A 22143-nucleotide genomic window follows, 5' to 3' on the forward strand; every position below is an offset into this window, starting at 1 on the left:
CTACAAAAAGTCTCACGGCAAATAAAGACCTCATCCAAAAGTACCGTCTGATTTCTCTCTCTTGAATCATCTTATTACAAAATGCTAATGTTGAGCCTTGACGTGTAATTCAAATTGTGCTGAAAAGCATAAAAAAACAGCTGATTTTGGGCTACTGTCACTCAAATTAGCCGATACAAATGCGAGTGAAAGCATGTCAGGATGAGTCACTGTTACACTCTGACTAACGGGGATGGATCTGCACCTGCACACTGACAGCTGTGATACGAGCTCTGGGGAGATGACAGAGGCGTCACCGTGATTCACAAACGATCCTGTGAATATTATATGCTTTAATGCGTCCTTGGCAGCATAAACGGTGCGAGGAGAATATTCGGCGGACTGGTTTTCTTCCCACCACAAGAAGGAGCATGTGAGACAACAGAGGGTGAGGAGTGAGAACTTAAAATGTTAGAGGTTATCTCGGAGAACGAACCACACTCACCGACTTCTGTTTCTGTTTCGCTGGGCCACCTGCAAGCATCATTCCACACAAAAGCCAGAAGAGACACAAAAAAAAGCACAAAACACAAGAGCACATTTGGTTATTGACAGGTTAGGATTAGTGGAGAGACGAGCTGTCGGTGGATTAAAACAGAGTAACCACTGCAGAGTTTACGCTGTGGCCGCCAGCACTTCATTTTAAAAGCAGATCAAAACTCATATGCCGCAGCAGCCATGTCAGAGTGTATCCGTTAGTTCAAGGCCTCTCCCGGCCGACGAGCACAGAAACAAACATTCAAACATATGTCAGCGTAACCGTCGGGACCGGAGCCCGAGGGGCCAAACAGTGTTAGATTCAGGAACGACAGTAGCGGCAGAGACAGTCGAGTTGTGAGAGGTTAGTGAGCGGGGAAGGGGAGATTAGACCTGACCACATCGGGGACGAGTTAGGGAACAATGCGAGACGGAGGCTGGCAAAATAAGCGAGTTCTCCCGGGCCCCTCATGTTACCTTCTTAAAGAAGGGCAGTCGGTGGGCGTTGGCCTGAGGGGATGTTACGCTGCCTGACATGCCCTTGGTGGAGCGAGGGTCACCCTGGGGCTCCTCGGCATCCAGGTCGAGTGGGTCAACGTCAAAGGTCACGGTGGACATGTCCACGTGACCTGATGAGGGGTAAGGGCGAGCGGTGCAGAGAGAGAGAGAGAGAGGGACAGGAAAGGGAGAGAAAGACAAGGCAAAGTAAAAGAGGATGAGAGAAGAGGAAATAATAGAAGAGCAAAAGCAAAAGAATAAATAGAAGTACGAATGTGAGATGCGTCCAGAAAGAGGCATAGAAGACATTTAAAAAGAAAGATGGCATTTACTGAGATAAAAAAGATGGCATTGTAGGATTTAAACTGGCAACAACATTGAAAAGAGTTTTTTTTTTTCACAGGTTATCACGAAATACGGCACAGATGTGGGGTATAATAACATGAACAGAGAGAGAAGGTTCAGTGTGACGAAAGAGAAACAACACTTAGAAGTGTAGATGTGTGAAGGAGGGGCTGCAGAGGAAACTGGAGGAACGTAGTAGAGGGGAGGAAAGGAATCAAGTGGAAAAGCCGGGGTTTCGAATTAAGTGCTCGTCGGGATTATTGTTGGGGATGCACGTGTGGAGGAGGGGCCGACGAGGCCCGCAGAGGTTTTGTTTTCAAAGGAATCAATCTAGATTTTGGGAAATAGCTTTTCCCTTTCTTGCCTGGAGTTGAGAGATGACAAGATTAATACCACTCGGCCCGAAATATACGAGGCTACAGCTGGTCGTCTGATCAGCACAAAGACTGAAAACAGTGGGAAACAGACAGTCTGGCTTTGTCAAACAATAACAAAATCTGCCTTCTGGCACCACGAAAGCTCATTTATTGATGCGTTATATCTCATTGGTTTAATCATAACAAAACCAGGACCAGGAGTTTCCCCCTGTCCAAGCTAAACTACATATCAAGTATAACGTATAAAGTCTGGAGCTGCTTCGTAGTGAATGGGAGACGGACTTCGTGGACCCTAAGAATGGACATTTTCCTTGTTATCCTTAAATGAGCTTAATTCTATTAAACTGAGTTCTCCTTTGTGAAACTGATAAAGTGCCTTTAGACTCAGAATGTTCCCCCGGGAGCTTTCAGTTTTCTCTATGTGACATCTTTTTCAACTCATTGTCTATGGAGCAGTTCCACACTTTATAAGAGAGTTCAGAGGTGTTCATGGACGGCCTTGGACTATAGGAATAACGTGAATTCATTTTTAAATCAGCTCAGCCCCTTACTGTAGGATGGACCAGGTGTTTTATACAGATGTGGTTTCTATGAAGTATTGAGTTTAGTTCAGTGGCTCTATTTGATTAAAGATAAAATGAATATTTCCCTCATGTTTGCACTTCCACCTCTCCTGCTGTCTCTCTGAATATTGAAAAGCAGCTCTGTGTCGTCTTGGCACACACACACATACACACACACACACACACACACAAGCCAGACATACTTGTCAAGTTTACCGAGTGCGGTCCGTTCTCAGCTCTATTTCAGTCCCGTCCTGTGTGCAGAATGACAGACCTAAGACCTCTCTCGCTTCACACAGCAACCCACAGAGGCGCGGCGTGATTCATCATCCTGCCTGACTAACTAGCCAATTAAAATCTTCATCTAAATATCAGGCGCCCGTCTCATCTCTTTCTCGCTCCGTCAGGATTGCACCAACACCCTCGAAAACCGTCACGATGTTGCCAGTTGGTAGGGAGATCACCCTGACCTCACCTGTGCCAGGTGGGGTGGGCCTGCGGGTTCCCGTGGCAACGTCCAGACTGGAGCTTCCTCCAGATTTACTGAAATGGGAAAAAAAAGACGAATTGTGCGGTGAAGCAAAGTCAATATGGTAGCTTTACAAAACTAAGTGCATAGTACTCGTCATCTTCATATTTGTACACATTTGTTACTCATATTTTATGAGACAAATAGGACACTGGTCATCATAGTTTACAAAAGACACGCTGCCATTGTGAGCTTCTGGTAGCATGAAAGAAAAACTACAGAAATAAGTGAATTAAAAGCGGTGTTAGTAGTGCCTGTAGTGCACATTTGATATCAAATCCCTGTTTTGAAAAGATGGGTTGTCATGACAAAATACATGTCAAAATAAGGAAGTTGGCAAGTGACACGCCCTCCCTAACCTCACAGGATTTGGGACTTTGTTAGTGCCAGAGTCTCAGTATCTATTAAAAAGAAAAGCACTATGTTTCACCAAGATGCAACCCATATATATACGTTTAAAACTAATTTAAAGATACCCTGTGAATAGAACTCTTTGAATATGTTTTGTACTAGAGATCTGTTTGTTGGACCCAATTTATGATCGACTGACAACGTTGGTGAAGTGTTGCATGGTTCTTTTTATTTTTTTAAATTATTTTCCTTTTTTCAACATTTTTATTTTTGTGTTTCCTTGTGGCCCTTCTTGGCCAGATGCATGGTTAATTGTTACCTTATTTTTATGTATTTTTAGGTTTTTATTATTATTATGCATTCTTACTTTTGAAGGTTGTATTTCTGTAAAAATACCAAAATAAAATATCAAGTATAAAATATTTAAAAAAGCTGGATTGTCATGTGTGGTGCTGTTATGTGGCTGCGGAGTGTTTCTCATGGTCACCTGGAGCTGAGTCGGTTTTGTCTCATCTTCTGCTCCTGCAGCAGGCGGGTGTTCTCCAGCTTGACCGGGCTGGGGATGAAGCCCACCTCACAGCCCTCCTTCACCAGACGTCCGATCCACCAGTCATTGTTGTATTTCTGCGTACAGAGTGGCATCCGTAACCAATTATATACCGGTATTTCCCTGGATACACACGTCATCATTTAACGCAATTCAAAAACGTATACAATGAGAAATAATTTCTAGTTCTTGGTCAGTGCAAATAAAAATGGAATTTTATGGCATGACGGTTTTAGACATAGCCCCGGACACTATTTCCATACCATATTTACACTTTAAGAAGCTTGATGCTATAGCCTGAACATGGTTTTGCCAGACGGAGACAGAAGAAGCATAACACATGATCCCTCAGTGGCCTCCCACCCATCATCACTGCCACTTTTGGTCCTTTTCCCCATGACCACCCAGGATAACCACAGTTATTAACCTTTTAGTTCAGGCTGAATTTGTACAAATTTGTATTCTAGACCACAACAACTGCTCTGGAAGTTCATACCTCTTTAATGTGCAAGAAGTCTTTGGCTTCGAAGGATATGGCCATGCCCTGCACAGGAACATCATCACTGGGTCCGGGGTTGTAACCAACATTTGTCCGCACAGCAAAAGCAACCGGTTTGGTCTGGAGCGGTGACGGGAAAGACAGATATTAATATACAGAATGGCGGCTCAAGAAAACCCACCCATAACTCTGAGTCCCCTTGACACTGATGAAGTTTAACAGTGTCAAATTACTTAACGCCGATGGGAAGACTCGGCAAAATGGACGACTATTAAACTAACACTGTGCAAGATGGATGACATAGCGGAGATCAAGCAGTTGAACTCTGACCTTTGCTTTCTCGAGCGTGGCGAGGGCCTGTCTGTCGGCCTCTTTTCTCAGAGCCTCTGGGTCCTCCTCCAGAGACACGTCTGAGTCCGATGGTCGGCTTGTGTAGGAGTCCGCAGAGCCCTAAAATGCACAATAACATCAAATTGAGGAGGGGAAAAGGACAAGACCTGAAATCAGCTCAATAGCATCTGGGTATACAGTATGTTTGAATGTCCGCTGTCCACAACCCGTCTTCATCTTTAGGTTTCCTGTTTTCTTCGTCTCGTTTCAAATTCACTTTCCTCGTCTGAAGAGCGCTCGTGGCTCTACCGCTCAATTTATTTGCGGTCAAAATGCCACGACTGCCTCGAGAAGCGCGTAACCTATCGACACAGAAGGGGCCTCGGCCTTCACGTTGCGTGAAAGCGGGCGGTTTGACTCGACGTGCAGAGGATGCATAACAAGCCGACTTTTCCACTGCGCAGCTTCAGTGAGTCCGAGGCGTCGAGTCTTTCCGCACGGGTACGGCAGATTTGCTGTGTAGGTGTGTCAAGTAGGGACAGACAGAAGGAGAGAGACAAAAAAGTGTCCTGAGGACTGTTCATAATATTAGGAAGGGTATACATTTCTCATGAAGGGGCTACAGTTTCCAACACTCATGCGCGGTAACTTGACTCTGCTGCTGACCCTCATCCAGACACCCATACCACAATAAAAACCAGAGCCTCCTCCTGTGGGCCCGCGGCGCCGGCATACTGTACAGTGAGGGAGGCAGCCTGAACTTCTGAAGTGCTTGAGTGTTCAACTTATATAACAATCCCACTTATTCTCTTCTTGCTGTGTTTTTTTCTTCTTTCTGCTGACAAGCTGCCTGGCGCATTGTAGGAGGTGCTGACGAGAATGCGGACAGCTGAATGTGCCAGGCAGAAGAAGTGAGTCACTAGGTGTGGGATTTTAAAATAGAGGTGAGAATGCACAAAGATGACATACGCCGTATGTAACGATGATGAACAATTCCCTTCACATGAGTCGTCTGACAACGAGTGCACTCACTGAGGATGGCAAACATCTCTGGACCGAGGCTGCTTTTTGTTTTAACGGTTTCGATATTGTTTAATTTTTGATAGCTTAGTTTGGAAGATTAATGTATAGAAATAATGCATTGTAATGTTTCAACCCCTTTTTGGATTTCACAAAATGATAGAGATAGATAGATATAGATATATACTTTATTAATCCCCAAGGGGAAATTTGTCAATCAGCCGGCTCATTGCATCAGAAGTGAAGAAAAATCGGAAATAAAATCTTAAAACTAGAAAAACTGAAACGATTGCTCATGAAAGGATAGGTAAACACTTTGATGCTAAACTAAATCAGTGCGGTACGCTTAAGTACGGAGATCTGATACCCAGCCCTGCTCTGAACTCACGGCTTCTTGCTGCCAACTTGCTGTAGTCTGAATAGTTTTCAATGCTTCTTATTTTAAAAGATCAAAAGTGAGACGTCCCGGTGGCCTTGTGGTTAATACACCATATATAACGACAACATCCCGGGTTTGGTTTTTCCGAGGGACCTTTGTTGACGGTCCCAAACACTTTATCCCATCTTTCTATTGCAGCGTGCTGCTCAATGACAGTAAAAAGCAAAAATGATGTTCTTTAAAAAAAAGGATGACAAAGAAGTGAATGATAGAGTCCTTGGTGGCATTCCTTATGATAATCACCAAGTGCACCTGAAGGTCTAAATATATCCAGAGAGAGAGAAACCATGTCTCAGAGTGAGGCATCATTGCGGCGCAGTCTGTGTGTGTGTGTGTGTGTGTGTGTGTTACTGCTCCTCGACGTCCCCACGTCTCTCTATGATTTCAAACGAAACGCAAACACAAATGTTGATTCTAGCTCAACCACCTGTCGCACCGAGAGTCGCCGCTAATTGTGGACACTCCCTGTTGCCAAGGCGACGGCTATCTACTCCCCGCATCCTCTGGCATCCACAAACCAATAAAAACAAACCGTCCCCACTTCCTGTTTCATTCACTCCAACTCAAACGCTTGCGGCGATGCGCCCGCATCCCACTCAGGTAGGAGGAATAATCCCGTGAGTGGCATGCAGCATCTAATGAGGACGATAACAGCCGCCTCCCACTTACCAGCCGTGAGTCATCTTCTAAATCATACAAGTGCATCCCAACACGGGGCACTGGCTGAGTGGAGGTTAACACACCCTCATGGGGAACCCACGGGAACGTTTTTAGTGGAGAAAAAAAGAAAGAAGAAAAAAACCAATATGACGTCTGGAACTATCCGAGTGGCTCACTACAACAGGTCGGTGACGCAGCACGATGTAGAGAGAGGGAGTGGGAGGGATTACTCTTGCTGTGTGTGTGTGTGTGTGTGTGTGTGTGTGTGTGTGGACAAACGCTTTTGTGAGTCACTCATCCAGTTGATTCACGTCACACACAACCAGAGGGAGAGTCAGTCAGGGAAGAAGGAAGATGGAAGGATTAAGGATGCAGGATTCATGGCGACAGACACGATAGGAAACATTTTATATATTTCAAAAAAGGTGCAGTGAACAATTGGAGAGTCAACAAAATAGCGACTGATCAACAACCTCTCTGCACCCTTTCTCTGCTCTCAGAACGTGTTGATCGACGGAGCGAGCGGCTGAACACACGCCCTCCACCTTTTCTTTCTGACGCTCTCCTTCCTTCCCTCTCTTCTTATTCTCCCCTCATGTCACTGGGTTGCGTCTCTAATTTAGCTGCTTGCTTCACTTCACATACGGCTCCTGTTCAAAATAGCTACAGGCCACCTGATGGCGGAGCTTCGTTCCTATTGGCGGTGCCAGACTAGAGACCCCAGCAGTGTCATAGTAACCATCTCCGCAGCTTAACACAGGCAGCCGGTGAGAGCGGCATCTGGAAGGAGGTAGACCGAAGATATAGGCATCAAATGGTAAATAAAATACCCTGAAGGGAAATCAACATCGTACGATCAATGAGATACAGCTGTGAGCTCAAAGCCTGGAGGATACCACAGCAATACATCAACATAAACATTAGGCCTTTGGGGAGTTTCATTTTCCCTCAAAATGAATTATCCACGTTTAACAAGACTACCAAACTCAAAATGTTCTCTACATTTAATAAAATCCAAACTGATCCGTATTGTCGGACCACAGAAGGTTAAACAAGAGCAAAACCCAAGACAGGTGCAGGAGGTGAAGCTCAGTAATCGTCCTGAAAATGAACCGACTGTTCGCTCTCCATTTTCTTCACGATGGATGCCGCTGTGATGAATATGCACCTCCTTCGCTTTTGATATCGGATAAACGGACGGGGGGGAAAAGAGAGCGACAGAGCGTAGGGGGAGTAATGGAATAAGGAGTGAGGGCGGGCCAGCAAGAGAGAAGTGCTTTGAATAATGAGTGTTGAAAAGAGTCAACCTGCAGAAGAGAAATTAGTTGCAATGGAACCATTAAAAATGGTTTCAAGAAAAAGAGGAAATTTGAAGAAAAAAAGGGAGTTGGATGAATTAAGAATGATCTCACACACAGCTGCGTATACATGATCATGTAAATACTGAACCAGCACGACAATTGGATTAGTTTCCTCCTCTTTAAGCTCTTTATAAAACAAAGGAAACCATCACCTCTGTGTCTTCCTGTTCTTGTGATAGATAACAGGGCAGAGGTCAAAGATTTCAATATGCTGCCGCCGTAACGACAGCGCTGTCACAGAAAGAAGAGATAACCATCTGAGAGTGTGAACCCCTCATTAGGAAGATATTAAATATATATTCATCAGCTCAGATGACGTGATAAAAATAAAGGAAAAGCAAAATAATTCAATATTATTATCTTATTTGCTTTATCTCAGAGTCTCCTTGTGCCCCATGTCATCAAATATGTCAGAGAAGAAAACACCATCTCATCTGTTGAGGTCTAACTGTATCACATCTGAGATTAGTTCAGTGAAGACAGGAGCAGAGAAAGAAACGTGTGAATCAAAGGGTAAGTAAAGGAGAAACACGTCAGACGGAGGCTACACACGGAGGAATCCCAAAGCACAGCCTCAGTCACTGAGGCCCGGTGGCTGTAAATGGCCAAACTCCTTTATTCAGTCACAGCCGCGTCATGGCAACCAGCGGGACAGAGTGGAGATGACGACCCAGATGACTCAGGGACTGAATTCAATAGAAATTCACTAACGAGCAAAAGAGAGACCGATATCATGTCATTTAATGTCGCGTTAACACAAGGAGCTCTCCAATAACATCGCCTCAATACTTTTTTTATTTTTAAAGTTATCTTATCAAAGAGTACGAATCTGGCAGTGAACACTGAATATTCTTCCAGACTTGATTATACAACAATATCGGTGTGTATTTAAAAAGGTTAAAATCGTGCCTTACCTTGCAGAATGGGAGCTGAAGTAATTAATCAATCAGCTCTAAATTATAGATTTGTTTTTGATTTATAATTTATTTTCAAAGTGAATATTTGCTGTTTTTTTTTCAAATGCTCTGGGAAAGTGCTGATGACACTTTTTGTGATATTGTATTGACATAATTGTCAGATGTATTGATAATGAAACAATCATTAAGTGGATGCCATGGAGCAAGCGCGTGATAAACAATCATGTGATCTAATCATCACAATGCTGGACTGATTACCCCATCAATAGCCAATCAACAATTTTAATAATCGCTTGATTGTTCAAGGCGATGTATCAAACAAATACACACAGTTAGTATTTGCTGGTTTCCTTTGATTTACGGCATTATAAATTTAATATCTTTGGGTGAGACGTAACAAGCAATCTGAAGACTTCACTTTGGAATCTGTGAACTTCCCACTGATATTTATGTCACTTTACTGAACTGACAGATGAATAGAAAAACAATTGCTATCTGTAGCCCCAATCATCACAATATACTTCCAATGAAAATAAAATCGAATTAACCTGAAATGCAATAATTGCAAAAAGACAAGGGAAAGCCAACACATTCAAAATGTGCAATAGCAAAGGAAACACAGCCAAGCTCGATCAAAAGTTAAACGAGGATCCAGCCCAGGCCCCTTTGTGACCGGGGGGCCGCAGTGGAAGGAGCCCCCTGAAATGGCCACAGTGCCGGGCCGGCGGCGCACATAGCAGCAGAGGCAACCGGTGGGACTGGGAGTCTAATTAAAAACACAGTGCCTTCCCAGCAGCTGTGGCCCGGCCCAAAATGGAATCACACCGAGGAGAGCGAAGAGAGCCGCGGACCAGGAGGTAAGTCGCCATCGGGACACGGGCGGCGACTTGCATTCTCCTGTCATATCTCAGAGCCAGAGCGTCTGCTGGGGTTTCGAAACTCGATCCGGATCCACACGCTGACGGAGAAACTCGCACATGAAACTTCCCCCAGTTCAGTCAAACGCAGCCAAACGCTTATCCAGAGCCTCCTTACCATGACGGGCCTTTGAATCCGCTCCATGCCTCGTTTGCCACGCTCGCCACACCGAGGCAAACCAAGGGGGCAACGCCGGAGTCCACAGACAGAGGTGTGTGTGTGTGTGTGTGTGTGTGTGAGAGAGAGAGAGACAGCAGCTACCAGTGTGATCTGTCTGTTAGCTTGACAAGTGCAGAAGAATACATGTGTGTGTTTGTCAGTGTGTGTATGTGTGTGTGTGTGTGTGTGTGTGTGATGTATATGATAGGAGAGAGAGCCAGAAAAGAGTGCCCTGTGTATGCGACTAGGAGAGCGCTCTCTTAACCCTCAACCCCTTCACACACACACACACACACACACACACACCCCACCTCCACAACCCAGAGGAACGTGAACCTTGTGTCGAGGAAGGGAGCTGAAGCTGACTGGGGGTCGGGTTGCAGGACTTGTGCTACATTTGCAAAGTGGGGAAATATATTTAGCCCGGGCCGGGGCAGAAACAGGGACACGAACGCACTGAGACCCAGAAGGAGGCTCGGTATGCAGCCGTCAGCCATTCAATGCCCTGATGACGTGGGAGAGGACTGGGGCAGTGACCGGGGAAACCCCCCTCCCTTCTCTGGCTTTGCTTCATTCCTCCCAGTCCCTCTCTCCGCCTCTCGCCCCTCAGGGTATCGGAGGAGGGATTAGGGTGAGGTGTTGGCCATGATCATCCAATGATTCAGATTCCAATGTCGAATGAACGGCTCCTCAGAATTGACTTCAAAATGTCTTCCACACTCAACGGGTCAGTTTTATTTATAGGAGACGCTGTACTCTCAGTGCAGCCTTGAATCCAAACAAGCCTTAAGTTATAAAACTATCCGGACCAAGGACTCATTTTCCTTGGAAAATGTACACTACCGTTCAAAAGTTTGGGGTCATCCAGACAATTTCGTGTCTTCCATGAAAACTCACTTTTATTTATCAAATGAATTGAAAATTGAATAGAAAATATAGTCAAGACATTGACAAGGTTAGAAATAATGATTAATATTTGAAGTATTAATTTTGTTCTGCAAACTTCAAGCTCAAAGGAAGGCCAGTTGTACAGCTTATATCACCAGCATAACTGTTTTCAGCTGTGCTAACATAATTGCACAAGGGTTTTCTAATCAGACATTAGTCTTCTAAGGCGATTAGCAAACACAATGTACCATTAGAACACTGGAGTGATCGTTGATGGAAATGGGCCTCTATACACCTATGGAGATATTTCATTAGAAACCAGACGTTTCCACCTAGAATAGTCATTTACCACATTAACAATGTATAGTGTGTATTTTTGATTAATGTTATCTTTATTGAAAAAACAGTGCTTTTCTTTGAAAAATAAAGACATTTCTAAGTGACCCCAAACTTTTGAACGGTAGTGGAAAATAACAAAAAAAATACCATATCCATATTTGTTATGCCCACAAGACCCTAATTAGACCCAAACAGGGCAGGACCTGGAAGTGTGTTTACTAACTCATCCGCACCGTTTGTGTAGAGATCACTGCAGACGGCTGGCTAACTGGTGCTAGCGACACACACTGTTCACGTCCATCGCTGCACAGCTCACACACAAAGAGAAATTCTCTCACGTCACAGTTCAAGGGAATGTTGCGATGTCCGGCAGCCAGTACAGCCAGCGGTGATCTACGTTACAATTGAAATAACCTTTTTGAATAACTTGATTTGCACATCACGCAGCGCTAACACGCAGTGACCTCTGTCAACACATAATATCTGAATAATATATGATAAGAATCTAGATTGGATCATTCAAATAATAAACTAAATTAATGCGATTTGTTTTTAATTCAAGGAGGGATTATTAGGTGTACACATGCACCAATTAGGTATTTATTTATTTCGTACTGACTGCAAAAGGTGTATTCTATGAAAAACTAGAACGGGCACTCGGTAGAGCGCATACCTTCACATATCACAAGATTGGGCATTGAATTATGAACATTTTGGCATTAGTTGCATGCCAATTGGACAAAAATGTATCGTGTTATGGTAAAAAAAAGATGTTGACCTTTCCATGACCTTGACCTTTGACCTGATTGATCCCAAAATCTAATCAAATGGTCCCCGGATAATAACCAATCATCCCACCAAATTTCATGCGATTCAAGAAGATTTTGACCTGTTCATGACCTTTGAACTTTGACCCGATCGATCCCAAAATCTAATCAACTGGTCCCCGGATAATAACCAATCATCCCACCAAATTTTATGCGATTCGGTTCAATACTTTTTGAGTTTTGCGAATAACACGCATACAAATAAATAAATAAATACACGGCGATCAAAACATAACCTTCCGCATTTTCAATGCGAAGGTAATGAGCACATTGTATGGAATTGGGACAAATAAAAAGGCAGAAAGAGGGCGGTCTACAGGGTGTTGTTTGAGTGTGTCCACTAGAGGGCGACCTCTGACACAATGAAAGGGGCTCCTCCATGGCCACACACCTGACCGCCTCTCTTGGAGAAAGACCTGATGACACACACCCAGCTGGGGAAGGGGAATACATGGAGAGCTGCCAGCAGACACACCAGTGAAGCCCACCAGCAGTCAAACCCAGCAGCCACTGGGGCTCTGCTGGGAGTCACACGTCAGAACTGACACGACACCGAGACCTTCGACACCTTTCACAGATGCAGCTAAACCAAGACACAATCGGGTCTGTGACGCAATTGAGGGGTGAGGAGGGGTTGACAATGGCAACAAAATAAAAATGTTAGACGTAAGAGTGAAAACCCCTTGTAATTAACACTGCTTAATATCTATTTAACACCTTTTTAACTTGAGAAAAGGGAAAAAACGTGCAACAAATATCTCAAATCAAATACAAAGCTATAGATAGGAAGGAACACACTAAAGGATTTGTTTCCAGACACATAGAAGGCATTTGAAACAGTTAATTATCATATTCTTCTTCGGCAGCTTTTACATCTTTGAATATGAAACAATGCACAGTTTCACCAGATAGACAGCAGTTGGTATCCTATAAAGGAGCCAACTGACCCTTCACTAAGCTCCGCCCCCTGCTGCTGCTCCATCAAGCTGTCAGAGCTACCACTGAGCCAACACTGGCACTAACGGCGAGAAGAGAAGCAGAAGGGTCCACAATATGCATTTTAAGGATATATCCAGGATGTTAAAACTGATTAACCAGCAAAAACAGGTACAACCAAATAAAGATAGAAGCTAACGTCTACAGATCGCAGTGTGAATGTGATCAATAACACCACCTGGCAATCGAGGCAGGACCCTGGTCCGAGCTGGCCACTGGCCAGTCTGCAAAGGGTAAATTCTCTTATCACAAAGCTCAATCCGGTTGCCCTTATAATCTTTGAAGTATTAATTACCTTCCCAAAGTCTCAGGCACACTGATTCAGATTGTATTTTCAGATGACACAAGCTGTCTACTTGGTTTATGTACAACTAGCTATAATTTAATTTTTTGGTCTTAAATAAGGGATTTTTAACTGTATTTTATGACTTAAGATATAAGTTATTGAAATACTACACAATGTATTGGCATTCTGCTGGATGAATCCCTCATATTATGTTCATATTTTTTAATGGTTTTAATTATTGTAATATAGCTTAAGATAGCTACCCAATCACACCAAAAGTAATCCCATTTATAATACATATTTAGAAAAGAGCACCAAGAAAGTGTTGCTTTGTATATCGTACATTTTCTGTTTATCTTTCTGGTCTTATAAAAACTCTCTGCCAGATTACATGAGTGTATACTCTGTGTTTCTTAATGATGATATCTTCTTGATATGTGTGTGTGTGCGTGTTCTAACTGAGTAATGCAGCTGGGTGTTTATGGGATGCATGGTACTCTGCTTAACTATGTCTGTTTTTACTATGTCTAAAACTATGGATAGACACGTACAAATGTTGTATGTTAAAATACTTTCATTATAAACGCAACATGACCGACGCTCTAATTAGATTTTATGTCATGATGCTACAGTGTTGTGTATGAGCATATGCAGTATATGTATATGTGTGTGTGTGTGTGTGTGTGTGTGTGTGGAGTGAGTCTGCACTTACGTAGGTGTGTGTGAGACTGTAAATCCTGTACAGAAGTATGCTTTGGGTTGTTCAAAGGAGACTAAAAAAGGCTACATGTACACAACGTCGTTTATTATAAATCCTAAAGGGCAGCTGTGACTCAGGAGGTAGAGCCGCCTTCTAAATCAGAAGATGGGCAGTTCGATCATCGGCTTCTCTGCATGTCGAAGTATCTTTGGGCAAGATACCGAACCCCCAAATACTGCCGAAAGCTGCCATGGAAACCAGGCCGAGTGTATCAGCCGCCTCGACCACATTTGTGTGTGTGACGATTAGATTAGACGAGCAGTTGGCACCTTGTACGGCAGCTTCTGTCACGAGTGTGTGAATGGGTGAATGTTGACATGTGTAAAGCACTTTGCGATGTATACATGCAATTGCTAAGATTGCAAATATTTAAAATGTGAAAAAACGTTGTCGTCCCCCCCCCCCCCCACACACACACACAACATACACAACAACAACAGCATACATGCTACCTATTGTATGCAGCGGTAGCAGACTGTCTCTGACGGAAAACGTGTTTTTGTTAAACTCAACAGACAGACCAGCATTGCACAAACATGTAGGCTGCCCCCACCCCACCCCCCCACCCCCACACACACACACACACACACACAAACCCATCTAAACATCCTCTCCTTCGTCTCTCCATCCCACTGTGCCTGCACAGAGGGAGATTCAGTGGCCCGGTTGCCGTGGAAACCAGGCCGAGTGTAACAGCCAGCTCTACCGTTGGCTGATTGTGGCTCTTGTGTATTTGTATGTGTGTGTGTGTGTGTGTGGTGAATGAGGCTGCACTTGCGTAGGTGTGTGTGAGACTGTAAAGCCTATACAGGGCTCTGCTTTGCGTTGTTCAAGGGGAGGCTAAAAAAGGCGATATGACCAAAACCCATAAGGCGCCCGAACGCATCCTTTTGTCTGACGAAAGCCCGTTTTTAAATCCTAAAATGGTTCGAGATATTGCGTTCCTGTTAACGTAACACTCAGATACTTCATTAGTTACTAAATCCATTTTTGGTTTACGTGCAGCATTTCTAAGTGTTTAAAACGGCAGCTCCTTGCTGAGGGAAACGGCGTGCAGCAACAGCACGCGACAGGAGAGGACGTTAGTCCGAGGGTACGTCAAATCATCCTGACTTCGGGTAACGAGCTCCTCATACGGTGCCAGTGATTATGAATCCCGCCTGACCTGCAGGCCTCGGTTCACGTGGTCCTCCAGCAGGCAGAGTCCCAGAGTTAATGAAGGACAAGGCGGCGGGAAGGGTGATGTGTGGAGGCGAGGATGCAGCTAACCTTTAGAAACCACATGAGAGTTCAGCTCCGTGTTCACCAACAGCAATTGGATTCTTTTTTCCCCTTCATTTTTCATTTTGTTTCAAGCAAACACCCCGTACTAAACAGGTTAATGTCATCCGGCGAAGGGGCAAATCATTTCCTCTCACAAATGAAGAGTTCAGACACACGGACTCATTTACCTGCCACACGGCGTGACTTGGAGAAATGTCATGTCCAGACAGGACCGCGGCGCGGGGTCGCCGGCGTGACCCCCGGCCACCGAAACTCCCGGAGGAGAGGAAGTGTTTCTGTGTGACCGAGAGAGTCTTCTTGACCCGTTCTTAGCCCCAACAGATGATGCTGGACTACTGACAGGTCTTATGAGTTCTTTCCGACGGAGCCAATCGGATGCATCTTCACCTTCAGACCAGAGTCTGACACCTGGGGACGAATAATTACCGTCTGAGTCTCCGGAGGAGTCTGTGCTGATGTCTCTCAGCTCCAACTCTGTGACAATAGAGCAAGCTGTGTCGCTGTAGTCACCGGGGTTTTGCTGTTGTTACCGGGGATGCTATCAACGCCATTTCAGTGTGTGAGATACAGCACAATATGTTCCTGTGACAAACACACAGGTCAAGAGAGAGAAGGATACGCGAGTAAAACCTTCAGTGTGCATTACACTCAGAATGTAAACCTCATATCGAAGATTTGCTCGTGGATTTTTTGCAATGTCCAATTAATCAATGATCAAAATGATTCTCTTCATGGTGATCTGCTCATCGTTTTATTATCCAATCGTTTCAGCTGATGTAAAAGTTAGATTTGAGAGAAATTAAAAGTCATAAATAATGATTAAACTGCCATCTACACGGAGCGGCGTAATATCCTGCGTCGAAAGACCTCATTTTGACTCCATTAAACATTCGTATGAGTTTTCATTCAACAAAATGAAGCCGAGACTCAGTCTAGCACCTGGATTAGCGGTCTGGGGGAAGGATTACGTGTAAAATGTTACCTGTCGGACAAAGCTGTTCGAGGTGGTGTCAGAGGAGGTGCTTCCGTCCGAGCGCTTGAATCGGCTCTTCCTCTTGCCGTACTTCCCCTGGAGATGAAGAGGTCGGAGGGTGAGGAAGAGGAGAGATTGGAAAGAAGGAGAAAAACACAAACTGTTAAAATTGAGTTGCTCCATAATAATTTATCGTGGCATATCTCAAAAGAAACCATGACAGCATTTAACATTTGGCGTAGCATTTGTAAAAGCTTCTGAATATGATCAGGCAGTCAGACGGAAGCAGAGATCAAGCAGCTCCAGTCCCAGTCTGGGGAGGAAGTGGACCAGAGTAAATGTGTCCAGTGCGTCCAGAAGCCTTCATTACTCGTCGTCATGTCCTGATGCAGACTGGGCCGTGTAATCTGATTGGCAGACCCCGAGCAAACGGCACCTATACGGGTTGAGCAGAGGCCACACATTGCATTACGAGACCACCCTGCCCACATTGCCATGGTTACACAATGCCGACTAATCACATTTTGCAGAAGGCTCATTAGGAGGCCGACTGTGTTGTTATAACAACTGAGCTGCGAACTGCTGAGATAATGCTTAGAAATAAAGGTCCGACATTAACGTACAGAATGCGGCCTCTCCAGGGTGGACTCAACCCCAGCTGGGACCGGTTGATCCACAACTGTGCGTTTGATAAACCGACCGAGCTCCCAAAGCTCTAACCTGCAGACCCATCCGGTACGCCTCTGTAAACATCGGATACGACCGAGCAGCTGCTTCCAACCTGTCCGCGGGTCCGTGTGCGGTTGTTCTCGGCTCAACGGGAAGGATTCCGTGACCGCTAACATATCTCGGCAACAGTGATGCCTCCTCGGCAAAGTGTTCCATTATCACTTCCACATCGAGAGCCGGCCGATGCCCTGAGACTGACTGCCTGCCTTTAAACAAGCATTACGGACGACACATGAAAACACACCGCTGGCCGAGAGGTTTCCAGGGTTAACCGATAAAAAGACAAATCGGTTTTGAGCTGTTTGCGTGAATACTTTTTGAACCTCCTGGCGGGCAACAAAAACAAAAGATGGGATGAACATAAACCAACTGAGATGTAACCAACAACTACGGGGTTGTACGCAAACCTCTCCAAGTAGTTACTGGCTTTTAATGTTTACTTGAGGCGATGATGCTTGAGATAAGATGGAACTGAGCAGCTGTACTTGGGGGTTAAGTCCAACCGATACTAAATAGATGACATCACTGCTGTCAAAGGTTTCTAGTCGACTGCAACGTAACCTTGCACAAAGTTATTCTGAATTACACGTGTTGTCATGCAAATGTGGAGCAACGCATGTTCAGTTCCACTTGTTTGCGTACAGACTTTTCAAAATAAACATCCGTCTTCTCAGAAAACCACTCGGTTCGGTCCCTGAAGGACGTTGTCGGTCTCACTACTTCCTGGGTCACGATTACGTGACGTATAATACACATTGGTTGTGTGGGATTTAAACAAATGCCATTGGTTTAAGTATGAGAACAGCCTGTGTACTGAAAAGGTTGTCAAACAATCAGGGTTTTTTAGAAAATGCCATGTGCGCTGATGACTATGTATAAACATAATATAAGATGTGTATAACATGTAAAACATGTACAAGAAGAAAAAAAAGATATGGAAACATTTTCGACCACATATCAGGGTATTCTTTTAAGGTAAAGACATCTATTACACCTAAAATAAATATCTAGGGATGCACCAGTCCGACCTTTTCAGTTATGATACCGATACCTGGGCTTTGGGTATCAACCAATACCAAGTACCGATCCCCGACCATCTTTAATTATAAGCTCTGAGCCTCATTGTGAGGAAGTTTTTCACTACACACACATTTCATTTCATTTGCTCTGCACTCATACACACACTTTGCTTTTTGCACTTTGCTTTTTGCACTCTGTCTATTTAATATTATTTTTTTGTATTTGATTTGATCTGTCAGTGTTGTGTATGCATGTGTGTTGTATATTTACATATATATTTTGTTTTGTTTTGTATTTTACTTTTATTTTACTTGTATACTTCTATATCTTTCATCCCTGTTTCTTATATTTTGTGTTTTGTTTTTATTCTTGTGCGTTGCTGCTACTGTCACGACAAATTTCCCCTTGGGGATTAATAAAGTATATATCTATCTATCTATCTATCTAATGTATAAGGCAGCGCCAGGTTTGACTTAAACGTTGCTTTTCTAACGTTGTAACTATATCGATAGAAATGTACTAAATTGTGACAATAAAAGTATCCGGAATGGGATTGTGTTTGTGGAAGGAAAAATGTCTTAAAAACAAAACAGACCTTCTCCCACAATAAGAATAAGAACAACCTTAGCGAGCCGCTGGCTGAACTTAACGGTTCAAAATACAACAACGGTTTACCCTGGAAACTTGAAGGGAAGAGATGTTCTCACTCTTCACTTTCCTGATTGTCCTTTATTCTCCCATGAAGAGGAGATCAGCTCCACATGTGTGGCTCCACACACCTGCTCACAATACTGTCATGTGGGAGTGGCCTGTCAGACGCCTCCCATGGCCCCGCCCCTCAGCCCCCCAACCCTTATGCTCCCTCAATGGACGTGATGGGGGAGCCAAACCAACCGTGCTCATTCTGTGCAAACATCCTTGTTATTAACAATTCAATGCAGTTCGACAGCTAAACGCAAAGATTACATTTTAAACTAAAATGCTCATAAAATCGCTCGTATAAGCTTCACACTGAAGGTTTTGTACCGTGTATTCGGAAGGGATCTTGTAACGGCCAGTCGGAACACGGGGAATGATTACAGCACACATGTGTTTCAATGTCTTCATGGACACCTATTGATTTAGGACAGACTCGATCAATAGTAAATATATACTTTAGGAATGTAGCCGGTAGGTAAAGATCCCATTGACACCTGGCAACGATCTGATCACATGTGAACCAGACCTCCTCCAGATGTCAACAAGCCAATCCAATCACATTCTGACTGCCATCCATTCTGCACTTGCATGAACATGTTTCACCTCATCCAGACCGGATGTCCAGACACAGCTCTGGTGTCAATGGAGTCTTACTCAGCATCCTAATGTAACCAGCTAAGAGGGAGCAACATGACTCCAGCAGGTTGTAAACAGGCCGGTTTGCCAGAACCAACCAGCTAAAGACCTGAACATGCAGGCGGCCATGAAACAAGCAACCAAAATCATTGCAGACTCTCACCATTCTCTGTTTTCTGAATCCCGACCTCCTCGGGAAGAAGATTGTGTGCCAGCGTGTAAAAGCGGTCGCTTTAAGCTATGTTGTGTTTCTGCCTCCATCAAGCTGCTTAACTCCGATAAATCTTGTGCAATAAATACACGCCGTGTTGTAAAAATGTCTCTCACTGTATGTTTTAAAAGGATTTCATGAGTTCTGACTGAGAACTGATTTTTAAGCACTGTCCCCTGCCCATATCTGTCGAAACAGAGTTCAGTTATATAGTCTGAACCACAGAGACATGAGTTAAATGATCCAAAGCGCTATAGAAGGAAGAAACTCTGCAAAACCTGAACGTTGACGAAAGATAGTGTAAGAAATCAATATGTTCACCTTCCCTTTCATTTGCAAACAGGTGACTTAGATAACCGGATTAGCCTGTGGATGTTGGCCCTGCCCGAGCTGTTGCTGGGACACCAGACATCCCAGCAGATCAAATGGACCATCGCTAAATCCCTCAAATAAGACCCACGTTGTTACAGAATTAAGTTTCTTTATCGGACGTTTTGGTGACGGCGGCAGGACCAAACGTATCCTCTACCGTCACGAGTTCACAATTACATTAAACGTCATGTGTGTGGGCGCAAGCGCTCATGGGGTCTCTCTCCGATGGGAGCCATGATGGGCCGACTTCCTGTCAGCAAAGGGCAGGGAAATGTCAGAGAGGAAGTAGGGAGGGAAGGCTTCCTGTTGGTAAACATCCTCCCAGATTAAGTGTATAATTAAAAAGGGTGGTGTGTGTGTGTGTGTGTGTGTGTGTGAGCAGGGGGGTCTAAACTAGAAAAGCAAAGAGCGTGGAGGGTGAAGGGTGGTGAGGTGAAAATAACATGATATAAAACGTGGGCACTTTGACCAGATTTTGGTGGGGTACTGTAAAATGTCAAATGTAAACCACGACACGCTCCTTCGCCCACAGCGTGTAGACGTTCTGCTCACAGAGATCCACAGATTGTGGATCCGCTGATCTACAATCTGACGGCGTTCAACAGGCACACGTCTTTAATCCGAGCGACCCTCCCTCTGGATCGGTTCTACGGTCTCCTCCAGGATATTAGAAACGCGGATCCCTGCTTGTCACTCCACGGCAGAGTTATAAATACATACGCAAGCATGACCTGCTGCGGGTCTGCGTGAACTTTATATCTAATTGATCAGAGGTGACACACACACACACACACAGAAACACACACACACACACATACACACACACCGTTCCCTCGCTGCCTGGCACAAGGAGGGGGTCCATCTGTTTCTCACCAGAGCCCCGCAGCAGATAAAGATATGATTTCTAAAAACAGATCGGGCGAGGTGAGATGCTGAGAGCAGGATGGAGATAGTGGGGCATTCAGAGTGGATGCATGGGGAATGTGAAGAGCTGGGCAGGAAGAGAGAGGAGCTGGGAGGAGTGGGAGTAAAAAAAGGCACTTGGCATTGTTTGAAGCGTTGGTTGTCTATGACAGGGTGTTTCTTTTTTCCCTTCTCCAGAGAGACAATGACTGCGCTCAGTGTGGGTGTGCTGTTCTAGATACGCTCCTCTTTATTGTTCATCCGTTTACACTGTTATGACTAAACATGCCCACAGCATCATGTCACTTCCTCACAGCCACTGTAACCGCAATAAATAGTGAAACCAAACGAAAGTTCAGGGATAAAATTGTAATCCTCCAGATTGAAAAAACGGATCTTTAAAAAAAGAAAGAAAAATAATTACTTTGTTAAAAGGTTTTGAAAACTTTACCTCGAATTTTGTATTTTTTTCTGTATTTTTGTATTCGTGCCATTTTAAATAAAACCTTACCATCTCTCCTCCAGCTAGCCACGTCCACATGTAGTGTGTCATCTATACTGGCTTAATTAATGATTAATTGAACAAAGGCGTGGTTTTCAAAGGACCCAATGAGGGAGAGCATTAAAAACAATCGGTATATTATATCCTCGCATATACGGTTACACATACGGAGACGACACTACATTCTCAGGGCGGCATTTATACATCAACACCCAAAGAACAACCAACAACTACGACCCATCATCCATTTCTGATGTGTCTTTTAGGAGGAGGATGACATTCACATCCAATTCCGGCTTGAATCCGTGCAGCGTGCCAGACTCCCGGAGGCACATCCAGAGACTTAATTGCCGAAACAACCTGTTCATCTCCAGAAGTGAAGCCCGTCGCCGCATTTACAATAAATAAATGCGCGAGAGTTCACGCGCGCCTCATGATGTCTCTGCTGTTCCTCCCGTGGTCTTACCTGTGTGTGTGGATGATGGTCGAACATGTCCATTTGGATCTCCTGGGTTGAGGTCGAAGGCGTCCTGGACATACTACTTTTCTGTACCATTTGATTTAACTTTTTTAAAAAATCTATTTTCAGTTTCGAGTGTTTATGAAGGTGTCGACAGACTCGTCTTCTTCTTGTTTTGTATTTTTGTTATTATTTTTTAAAAGGAGGGTGAAGCCGCTGATGTTTCTGA

General features: G+C 44.3%; 1 protein-coding gene across 4 annotated transcripts in view; it reads right to left on the reverse strand.

The window, feature by feature from the left end:
• cacnb1 (calcium channel, voltage-dependent, beta 1 subunit) overlaps window positions 1–22143 on the reverse strand; it is a 28039-nt gene extending 5896 nt beyond the window's left edge. For 2 of the 4 annotated variants that reach the window (XM_056407403.1, XM_056407402.1), the window contains exons 1-7: window positions 21921–22143; window positions 16392–16478; window positions 4556–4675; window positions 4223–4345; window positions 3667–3803; window positions 2775–2842; window positions 994–1145 (exon numbers count right to left, since the gene is read on the reverse strand). In XM_056407403.1, coding sequence (XP_056263378.1) covers window positions 994–1145; window positions 2775–2842; window positions 3667–3803; window positions 4223–4345; window positions 4556–4675; window positions 16392–16478; window positions 21921–22010 — 777 coding nt within the window. In that variant the 5' untranslated portion in view covers window positions 22011–22143. Of the gene's footprint in view, window positions 1–484; window positions 514–993; window positions 1146–2774; window positions 2843–3666; window positions 3804–4222; window positions 4346–4555; window positions 4676–9987; window positions 10277–16391; window positions 16479–21920 lie in introns of those variants that run through there. The other 2 variants (XM_056407404.1, XM_056407405.1) reach the window with 2 other exon arrangements.

The sequence above is a fragment of the Pseudoliparis swirei genome, chromosome 23, assembly GCF_029220125.1.
Source record: "Pseudoliparis swirei isolate HS2019 ecotype Mariana Trench chromosome 23, NWPU_hadal_v1, whole genome shotgun sequence".
In the NCBI taxonomy this organism is placed as follows: domain Eukaryota; kingdom Metazoa; phylum Chordata; class Actinopteri; order Perciformes; family Liparidae; genus Pseudoliparis; species Pseudoliparis swirei.